This window comes from Propithecus coquereli, unplaced genomic scaffold (genome assembly GCF_000956105.1).
Source record: "Propithecus coquereli isolate 6110/MARCELLA unplaced genomic scaffold, Pcoq_1.0 Scaffold227, whole genome shotgun sequence".
In the NCBI taxonomy this organism is placed as follows: Eukaryota; Metazoa; Chordata; class Mammalia; order Primates; family Indriidae; genus Propithecus; species Propithecus coquereli.
Genome location: NW_012147808.1, coordinates 1,855,533 through 1,865,913, shown reverse-complemented (window position 1 = coordinate 1,865,913; position 10,381 = coordinate 1,855,533). Strand labels below are relative to the sequence as shown.

The 10,381-nt window shown below is 52.1% G+C and overlaps 1 protein-coding gene across 1 annotated transcript in view; it reads left to right on the top strand.

The window, feature by feature from the left end:
• Nucleotides 1–9,923, top strand: part of ARHGAP1 (Rho GTPase activating protein 1) — a 19,382-nt gene extending 9,459 nt beyond the window's left edge. Inside the window, exons 4-13 of the mRNA XM_012645175.1 lie at nucleotides 963–1,050; nucleotides 5,638–5,769; nucleotides 6,159–6,245; nucleotides 6,408–6,506; nucleotides 6,877–6,984; nucleotides 7,068–7,144; nucleotides 7,334–7,411; nucleotides 7,767–7,895; nucleotides 8,087–8,190; nucleotides 8,335–9,923. Coding sequence (XP_012500629.1) covers nucleotides 963–1,050; nucleotides 5,638–5,769; nucleotides 6,159–6,245; nucleotides 6,408–6,506; nucleotides 6,877–6,984; nucleotides 7,068–7,144; nucleotides 7,334–7,411; nucleotides 7,767–7,895; nucleotides 8,087–8,190; nucleotides 8,335–8,523 — 1,091 coding nt within the window. The 3' untranslated portion in view covers nucleotides 8,524–9,923. The remainder of the gene's footprint in view (nucleotides 1–962; nucleotides 1,051–5,637; nucleotides 5,770–6,158; nucleotides 6,246–6,407; nucleotides 6,507–6,876; nucleotides 6,985–7,067; nucleotides 7,145–7,333; nucleotides 7,412–7,766; nucleotides 7,896–8,086; nucleotides 8,191–8,334) is intronic.
• Nucleotides 9,924–10,381: the final 458 nt, after the last annotated feature.

Sequence of the window (10,381 nt, the reverse complement as noted above, 5' to 3'; positions counted from 1 at the left end):
GTGAGCCAGCGCGCCTGGCCTCCAAGACATTTTATTTTTTGTATTTATTTATTTATTTTTAATATGAAGGGAGTGGGGAAGTAAGGTTCAATTTCCTTTTTTTTTTTTTGAGACAGAATCTTCTCATTCTGTCACCCTGGATAGAGTGCTGTGGCATCATTGTAGCTCATTGCAATGAGCTCAAGGGATCCTCCTGCCTCAGCCTCCTGAGTAGCTGAGACCATAGGTACACGCCATGACGACTGGCTAATTTTTCTATTTTTAGTAGAGACGGGGTCTCACTCTGCTCAGGCTGGTCTCGCACTCCTGAGCTCAAGCAATCCTCCCTCCTCGGCCTCCCAGAGTGCTAGGATTACAGGCATGAGCCACCTTGCCCAGCCTCCAATACATTTTCATCACCCATACCCATAACAAACCCTTAACTCACTAAGCAGTCAATCCGCATCCTCCCTTCCTCCAGCACCCGGAAACCACTAATTTGCTTTCTGTCTCCATGGATTTACCTACTCTGGATATGTCATATAAATGGGGTTATACAGTAGGTGGCCTCCTGTGTCTGGTCGCTTTCACTTAGCATAATGTTTTGGAGATTTGTCCATGTTGTAGCATGTATCAGTACTTCATTCTTTTTATGGCCAAACAATATTCCACTGCATGGATATTCCGCTTGTTCTTTGTCCATTCACCATTGGTGGACATTTAGGTTGTTTCCACTAGACATGACTTTTTAAAAGGTTATACCCTGTTATACCCTAACTCTGTAGCCCTGAAAGCAGCCTGTCCCTCTTTCATCAGTGGCATGCTCTTGAGTGTAAGAGACTGCCCAGAGGTACATCTGCACGGGCACTCTGGCCTCTACTAACTAATGCAGGTCTCCAAGCCTGGTGCCTTTTACATTCCTCACCCCACTTCTTTCAAATTTCATCCTTGACCCACTGTTCTCCATCTTTCTCCACACCTAGGAGATGACAAGTATGGGCGGAAGATCATTGTGTTTAGTGCCTGTCGAATGCCTCCCAGCCACCAGCTGGACCACAGCAAGCTCCTGGGGTGAGTACCCATGGGGAAGTCTGGTGAGACCTTTGCCACCAGAATAGCCTAATGCCATTTTGCGGGCCACCTCTCTTAATGCCTCCCCTCTTCTCGGGAGGGAGCTTTTTTATATTTGGGGGAGAGCACTGGACTAGCAGTCTGACCAACTTTCTAGGTATGGATACTGTGACCTTGGCCAGCATCTTTAAGCCTCGTTTTCTTCACCTTTCAAAGGAGACAATAATATAGCCTGCCTTCTTTAGAGGAGATACTGCACATGAAAATGCTTTGAAAGGTATAATACCTTCCATATGTGAGGACTAATTATTACAATTATATGGTATTTCTGTTGTGGTTGCAATTATTTATCATTTATATGAACAATTAGTGTTATCTTATTTCTGGCCAAATTAAGTGTCAATGATTTCTGTACCTATGTGGGTTCTGTTAGCCAAGTATACATAATAGCTCTGGCTCGTCTATTCATCCCCTGATTCAAGGCCAAAGGCTGGTGAATGCAGAAGTTTGACAGACCCCATTCTGATAACCATTCACTATCCAGCCAGCGCTGGGCCCACTGTGTGCGGGCCCTCCACAGAGGCAGAGCAGTGACTCACCTTCTCCTACCGTCCCTCACGGTGTGTTACAGTGACGTCTTATACTCCTTTCCTGACCAGTTTAAAACATTCCTTGAAATTTAAAATTCCGGGCTGGGCATGGTGGCTCACACCTGTAATCCTAGCACTCTGGGAGGCTGAGGCAGGAGGATCACTTGAGCTCAAGAGTTCGAAACCAGTCTGAGCAAGAACAAGACTTTGTCTCTACTAAAAATAGAAAAAATTAGCTGGATGTGGTGATTCATGCCTATAGTCCCAGTTACTGGGGAGGCTGAGGCAGGAGGATTGCTTGAGCCCAGGAGTTTGAGGTTGCTGTGAGCTAGGCTGACACCACGGCACTTGCCCGGGCAACAGAGTGAGAGACTCTGTGTCAAAAAAAAAATTAAAAATAAAATGGCCGGGCGCGGTGGCTCACGCCTGTAATCCTAGCTCTCTGGGAGGCCGAGGCGGGCGGATTGTTTGAGCTCAGGAGTTCGAAACCAGCCTGAGTAAGAGCGAGACCCCGTCTCTACTAAAAATAGAAAGAAATTAACTGGACAACTAAAAATATATAGAAAAAATTAGCCGGGCATGGTGGTGCGTGCCTGTAGTCCCAGCTACTCGGGAGGCTGAGGCAGGAGGATCGCTTGAGCCCAGGAGTTTGAGGTTGCTGTGAGCTAGGCCACGGCACTCACTCTAGCCCAGGCAAAAGAGTGAGACTCTGTCTCAAAATAAAATAAAATAAAATAAAATTCCGGCACTGTCCCTAGCAGCTCTTTGAGATCATGATTGGTCGTGTGCATGTGGGAGGTGGTGTGGGGTAGGGGCAGGCCCAGAAGACCATATCAGAAGGGGAGAGGCCTGGGCTTGGAGTCTCAGCTGGTCCCGGGTGAGCCAGGCCGAGGCTGAGTCCTTCCCACATTGTCTGTGAGTTCTTTCTCCTTGGCCTCCTGAACCCCCTCTCCCACTGCTGCTCCTACCCCTCTGTGAGGCAGGCAGAGCCTTGTCCAGGCCTGCCATGGGCCCAGTCTGAAGGTGGCTGAGTCACATGCCCTCTCCTCTAGTATTTTCACAGTGTCTGATGTACCAGGTGACAGATTCCTGGCCAGACGATAATCTGAGTGGAGGAAGTCAGGATAGGGGTGGGAAAGCACCCAGCTTTTAGGAGACAGCTTGCTGAGTGAGGCTTCACCTGCTCTGGGACTTCATTGGGTTCAGGAAGCCCTCTGCCACCCGCTGCTGTGTGTCTGTGTGTCCTTCATCCCTCCCTGGGCTGGACGCTGTCCCTGTTTTCAGTCATATTATCTCAGGCTTGGCTTTTCCCAGGTGTCCATCCAGATCTGGGGGGTTGAGATAGAAAGTACCAGAAGCTTAGAAATCGGAAGACAAACTTCAGCTCTTCCTCTTTCTAGCTGTGTGCTTTGGGGTAGGTCATTTCTAAGCCCTGTAAAAATGAGAACTGTCCACCTCACAGGGTTGTGAGCATTAGGTAAGATAGTATACATGAAATGCCATTGTATACATTTTAAATTATTACAGTGTCAAGAGTTTAGAAAAATGTGGTAGCCATAAAGAAAAAAATATAGACAACTATGAAAAAAAAAGTCTCTCACAAACCTACCACCCAGAGAGAAAATCACTATTAATATTTTGGTGTAGTCATTTCCTATTTCTTTATATAACATATGGAACTGTCTAGTCAGTTTTATATCTTACGTAATATTTTTATGTTCTGATCATTACACATTCTTCAAAGATTTTTATTTTTATTTTTTATTATTTTTGAGACAGAGTCTCGTTCTGACACCCCAGTTAGAGTGCAGTGGCATCATCATAGCTCACTGCAAACTCAAACTCCTAGGCTTAAGTGATTCTTCTGCCTCAGCCTCCTAAGTAGCTGAGACTACAGGCATGTGCCACTATGCCCAACTAGTTTTTCTATTTTTTTGTAGACATGGGGTGACACTTTCTCGTTCAGGTTGGTCTCAAATTCCTGGCCTCAAGCAATCTACCCACCTAAGCCTCCCAGAGTGCTAGGATTACAGGAATGAGCCACTGCACCCGGCCCAAAGACATTCTTTATAAAAACATTATCTGATATATAAACAGAAAAGTGAACAAATTTTAAGTGTACTTTATGATGAGTTTGCAAAAACTGAACTCATCTATGTCACCCACACCCCATAAAGGGTAACCACTGTTCTGACATCTGACTTCACAGATTACTTCTGTCTACAGAAACATCCTGTGAGATGTGAGATATTCTATTTAGGGATGTCCTGTGATTTGTTTAACCAATTCCCTGCTGTTGCACAGTTAGCTTACTGCACAATTTTTTTTTCCATCATAAAATAGGCTACAAAAATGTTTCTGTTTCCCTCTGGTTATTTCCTTAGGATAAATTCCTGGACATATTTTTACAGGGTCAGAGTATGAACATGTCATAGCTTCTATTAAACATCACTTTATGGTCCTCCAAAATGTTATAACATCCATCAGTGGATGAGGGTATCTATTTTCACTACAATCTTTGCTATTTTTATAATTGCAAAATGCAAGTATGTTTATATGACAGCTCTTTGTAAAGTGCTCAGTGCGTAGAAGGGCTAGGTTATTGTGTTTGTGATAATGATCGGAATCACAATTCTAATCCACTATTAGCCATATCACGTGCCTGCCCATGCTGGCCCAGCCCTGTGCCGTGGGCCAGTATCTAGGTTTCTCTCTTTGAGTCGAGTTGATCTGGGCACTTCCCCAGGCTTCTTCCTTGCCTTGCCTTGGAAGTCCTTAGCATTCTGCCTGCCCATCCTCCTAGCCTGAAGTGTTGTCCCTGCTGCAGCCTGGGAGCTGGTTGGCCAACCAGAAAGAGGGCTTTACACTGGACTCCCCTCCCTTCCTCGAATTCTTGTTCATTCCACCCATTCTTCTTGGTGCGCTCAACATCAAGTGTGTGTGTGTGTGTGTGTGTGTGTGTGTGCGTGTGTCAAGACGGTAGATGTCGTGTTGTGAGCATAGGGAACCTGAGGAGATGGGGCTCTTTAGTCTACCATACCAATAGCCCAGTGACTGGAACAGCTGACCTTCTGGCCCGATCACCCCTCATGGGCACGGTGGCGTTCACATGTAAAAGGCAGAGCTGTCCCATGGTCAAGAATGCAGGCATTGGAGTTAGACATTTCACCTCCAGGCTCCACAAGTGTGTGACCTTGGATAAGCCCTTCGCCTCTCCCGTCATTTCCCTCATTTATGAGCCTCTGTTGTGAGGAAGGAATGAGATAATGTATGCCACATGCTTGGCAGACACTAAAAGCTTAATGTTGATAAATGGTGACTATCATCATCATTACTGACTCAGGGCAATCCCATGAGGGGGATGTCATTCTCATTTTTATTTCAGATATGTGAGAGATCCTGGATTAGAGTCCTGGTCTCCTGACTGTAGTCTGTGCTCAAAAATGAGAGCTATTGGCCGGGCGCGGTGGCTCACGCCTGTAATCCTAGCACTCTGGGAGGCAGAGGCGGGCGGATCGCTCAAGGTCAGGAGTTTGAGACCAGCCTGAGCAAGAGCGAGACCCCATCTCTACTAAAAAATAGAAAGAAATTATCTGGACAACTAAAAATATATATATATAAATTAGCCGGGCATGGTGGCGCATGCCTGTAGTCCCAGCTACTCAGGAGGCTGAGGCAGAAGGATTGCTTAAGCCCTGGAGTTTGAGGTTGCTGTGAGCTAGGCTGACGCCACGGCACTCTAGCCAGAGCAACAGAGTGAGACTCTGTGTCCAAAAAAAAAAAAAAATGAAAGCTGTTGTTATTCCTGTGCCCAGCCACTGCCCTGTGCCTCCTCACAGGAGCACAGTGACTGATTATGCAGCCAGAACAGACCATGCAGGGGAGGGCTTGTGGGAAGGGGGATGACATAGCCGGAGAGCCCAGGGCACCAGTTTTTGTCTTAATGGGGGTGACACTTGTGCACGGGGCAGACCTGAGCAGGGCTTTTCTCTGGAAGGTACCTGAAGCACACCCTGGACCAGTACGTGGAGAGCGACTACACACTGCTCTACCTGCACCACGGCCTGACCAGTGACAACAAGCCCTCACTCAGCTGGCTCCGGGATGCCTACCGGGAGTTTGACCGCAAGTGGGTTGGGGTGTGGGCATGGGCATGGGCTTCAGGGCCTCGGGCAGGTGGCTCTGGAGCCAGCTGCCCGGTTCTAAGCTATTCTCCCCTTGGGCAGGAGCTTATTCCATGCCATGGGGACGCAGGTGTCCCTATCTGGGTAAACAAAAAGAATCCAAAGTGAGAACAGCCTAGGCTTAAATCCCAGTTTCTCTACTTACTCACACTGTGAACCCTCATGTTATTTAACCTCTCCGAGCCTCCTGTTTCCTAATCTGTAAAATGGGGCAACAGTGGCACTTAGCTTACTTGCTGCCATGCGTGTTCAAATCAGAAAATGTACACTGAGCCTCTAGCTTTATGTGCCTCCTACCACCCCTGCTCCCGAGCTCCCCGCTCTGCCTCTGCAGGTACAAGAAGAACATCAAGGCCCTGTACATCGTGCACCCCACCATGTTCATCAAAACCCTGCTCATCCTCTTTAAGCCCCTCATCAGGTGAGCGGCTGCGGGTGGGGCAGGTGGGACCAGAGGAGCCCAGGCACCCTGGGACCACCAGTTTGGGTCTAGGCCTCTGTCTGGACTGGAGGGCTGTTGAGGGAGAGCAGAGGCCTGCTGACGCGGGCACACCCCCACCCAGGCCTTTTCCTCCATCGGCAGCTTCAAGTTTGGGCGGAAGATCTTCTATGTGAATTACCTGAGTGAGCTGAGCGAGCACGTGAAACTGGAGCAACTGGGGATCCCTCGACAAGTGCTCAAGTGAGGCGGGGTGGGGTGCGTGGCCTGGCAGGGCGCATGCGCATGCTGCGTTTGTGGGGCAGGGCAAGCCCGCCCAGGGCAGAGGAAGCCTCGAGGAGCCAGGATAACTGGAGGAAGCAAGTGTCATGATTCAGAGACTGCCTACGGGTCGGACAGAGCAAGTTCAAACCCCATTTCTGTCCTTTAAAGGCTGTGTGACTGGATCTCTTCAAAGTCTGTTTTCTCAGGTGCAAACTGGGACTGTTATGAGGATTACATGAAATAATAATTTACTGCTTGTAAAACAGCACAGTAAATGCCTGATAAAATTTGTTGTAGCGACTCCAGATCCAGGCAGAGGGCCTGAGCCTTCTTCCTTCTGCTCCTGCAGGTATGATGACTTCCTCAAATCCACACAGAAGAGCCCCGCGACAGCCCCCAAGCCCATGCCGCCACGGCCCCCCCTGCCCAACCAGCAGTTCGGGGTCTCCTTGCAGCAGTGAGTATGCCAAAGCGTGTGGGCGGGCATGGCTGGGGACAGGGAAGGGCTGCAGACCCAGCTCACTGCCCTTGTTCCCACAGCCTCCAGGAGAAGAACGCAGACCAGGAGCCTATTCCCATTGTGCTCAGGGAGACCGTCGCCTACTTACGGGCCCACGGTGAGTGCCCAGAGCCCCCACCTCATCCTCAGCTGGGTCTCCCAGTCCCCTCAGGAAGCTGCTGGGCAGGGCTGAGAGAGGTCCTGTGTGCATCAGCACCCTGACCCTGACTGGAACCCCAAGACAGAGAGTAGTCAGGGAACCCAGTACCCAGAGCCCCAAGACTCACCAGGTCTCACCGTTTCCCAGCTCTCACCACCGAGGGGATTTTCCGGAGGTCGGCCAACACGCAGGTTGTGCGGGAAGTGCAGCAGAAGTACAACATGGGTGAGTGGTCCCGGGCCGTGGCCAGGCCCACAGGGCCAGAACGGCTCCTCCGCTGCCCTGTAAGGGAGGGCTCCAGATTCCCTTCCTGTTAGAGGTTTCTGTGGCACTCGGTGTCACTGCGTAGGTCTCACTTCTGCCTGGCTGTCCCAGGCCTGCTGCCTCATTGGTTCAGGCTCATGCAGAGGTGAGGAATAACACAGTGTGGGCTGGGGGCCCACCACACCCAGACGGCTGGAACCCACATCCCCTCATCCAGAGGAAGAGGGGAGACAGGCGCAAGAGGACAGTGCTGGGAGGAGGGGCTCGGGCAGTGGGACTGCGGGCCGAGCTCCTGTCTGCGCTTCCCCACCCCCAGGGCTGCCTGTGGACTTTGACCAATACAATGAGTTGCACCTGCCAGCAGTCATCCTCAAGACCTTCCTTCGGGAGCTTCCAGAGCCTCTGCTAACCTTTGACCTCTACCCCCACGTTGTGGGCTTCCTCAGTGAGTGCCCCTCCCCTGCCCCCAGCTGTGCAGGTCTCTCTCGGGCCTGGACTTGGGGCAGATGTGCTTGGCCATCTGTCCACCCACCCTGCCGGCTTGTGAACCCAGGTGTCTCCAAGGAAAGTCTGTTTGGAGCTTCCCTGAACCAGCCTAGCCCAGGGCCCCTCTAACCTCGGCCCCTTTCCTCATAGACATTGATGAGAGCCAGAGGGTGGAGGTGACGCTGCAGGTCCTCCGGACGCTGCCAGAGGAGAACTACCAGGTGCTTCGTTTCCTGACTACCTTCCTGGTGCAGGTGAGGCCTCAGCCTCAGCCTCTACCACTCACGTGGGGGGAAAGGGAGGAAGGAGGAGGGGCTGCCCCTTCGCTGCTTCGTGGTTGGTGGGAGTAGGAAGAGGCTCTGTGGCTTCCTGCTGTAGCCCCCCGATTCCCTCCACAGATTTCTGCGCACTCCGACCAGAACAAGATGACCAACACTAACCTGGCTGTCGTCTTCGGTCCTAACCTGCTGTGGGCCAAGGATGCTGCCATCACCCTCAAGGCCATTAATCCCATCAACACCTTCACCAAGTTCCTCTTGGACCACCAAGGGGAGTTGTTCCCTAGCCCTGAGTCCAAGGGGCTCTGAGCCCAGCGCCTGCCCTGCCAGCCCCCTTCTCTGGTAGCCTCAGTTTGGACTCTTCCTCCTGGCATCGGCCTTACAGGAGCCCAGGGCTCCCACCCAGGAAGGGGCCATGAAGCCTCCTGGAGATGATGCTGGAGCCACCCACCAGGCAGCTCCTCCCCACTGTCCGCCTGCCTCGCTGGCCCTGGAGGCCTCGCTGTTACCATCAGACATTTTTCTTTGCCTTATGATTCTCACTGCCTCTCTGGACCCCTGGCTCCTGCTGGGCCCTCCGGAGCTGGGCTCGGCTCTTCCAGCTCGAGAAGAACTGCACCCCAGCAACCCCCTTTCCTGCTTTTTCCTGCCTTTCTTTCCCTGGCAACTGTGGATGACAGAGTCACTGCCAGCTGGGCTGGTAGCAGGGCCTGGTCCTCCCCTTCTGATTGCTGGGGGAGGAACAGCTAATCTCTTCGACTCGGCCACACTGAGGCACCTCCCTGTCTGGGTCTGTCGACCTACTTTTTAGAAGTACCTCTGTGTGGAGCCCTGGACACAGGCACCCTGCTCTTGTCCTGCCTTCAGCAGCTCAGCCTGGGTCTTTCACAGCTGAGGAAGGACAAGACTGGAGCCTGCTTCCTCCTCCTGCCTTCTTCTCGTCCACATACCCTGGGCCAGCCTTTCCCAAGTGGTACTGCCCCCAGGGTGGCCTAACCTCCTGTTCTGCCAGGACTGGCAGCTTGGATGACAGGGCTCAGAGTCCCGGCATCCATTTGAAATAGACTCCTCCCTGCCAAGCCCTCGTGTCTGGTTGGATCAGTGACAAGCAGTGCCCGCCCTCCACGCCTGCCTCCTCTCTCGTGTGGACAGAGCCTCAGCCTGTGGACCTGTCCGTTTGTGGGGTCACTCTGGCCAGAGGTGACTCAGTGCCTCAGGATCTGCAGTGGCTCTTTCCTCCAGCTGGGGGACTCTTAAAGAGGCTGGGGTGGAGGCTCAGAGTGCCCACAGGAGGGGCAGAGATTTTGCTAATAGGTCAGCCCCTGACAGGTGGGTTCTAGCAATCTCCCCAAGGGAGTATGGGGCCTCAGGGCCCTGTTGTTTTTCAGAAAACCTGGATCCCAGTGACGGTTATTAACCCTCATTCCAGCTGTGTCCCTTAGAATCATACTCCTTTTTCATGAACTGTGGGGACACCCCCTTCCTGCAGCCTTGACCCCTGGTAGCAGGGCAGCACCTGCAGCGACCCTGCCCCCACAGCCTTGGCCAGGCAGGGATCCTCACTGACCAGCCCCATCTATGAGGCAGGCGGGGCCTGGCCTGACCTCACTGGGCTCTCCCCAGGCCACCTGCGGCATGTCTGGACTCCCGGAGCCTGGAGCTGCTGCTGATTCTCGGTGTGTCTCTAGCCTGGGCCGCTCTGCTTTCTGTCCTTTGTATATCAAGTGTCGCTCACAGCCCCATTCACTGGGGAGCCTTTTGGATCTCTTCGGTCTTTCTCCTGTCCCCTGCCCCACTGGTCTGTACCTGGGGGAGGGGGCGCTTGTACTGTGAATCAAGTGTTCACATTCACACTTCGTGACTTCCTTGGCACCAATCATGTATTTCACCGTTTGCACTTTTTGTATTTCAATAAAAATGGAGATAGAAAACTGCCCATCTGGCTGTGACGGAAGTGAGTTAGGCGTAGCGGTTCGGGACTGGATGGGAAGTGTGGTGTGGTTGAGGAAGAGCAGCCAAGGCCTTGGGAAGGCCCCTCCCCAGGCCATCTGCCCCCTTCCCCATCTGGTCCACCCGGGAGTGGTTACGAGGCCGGCTTCCTGTCCACCTTCCAGGCGTGGAAGGGTCAACAGTTGCCTTCTGCTTGTCTGCACCTGCATTCCAGCTG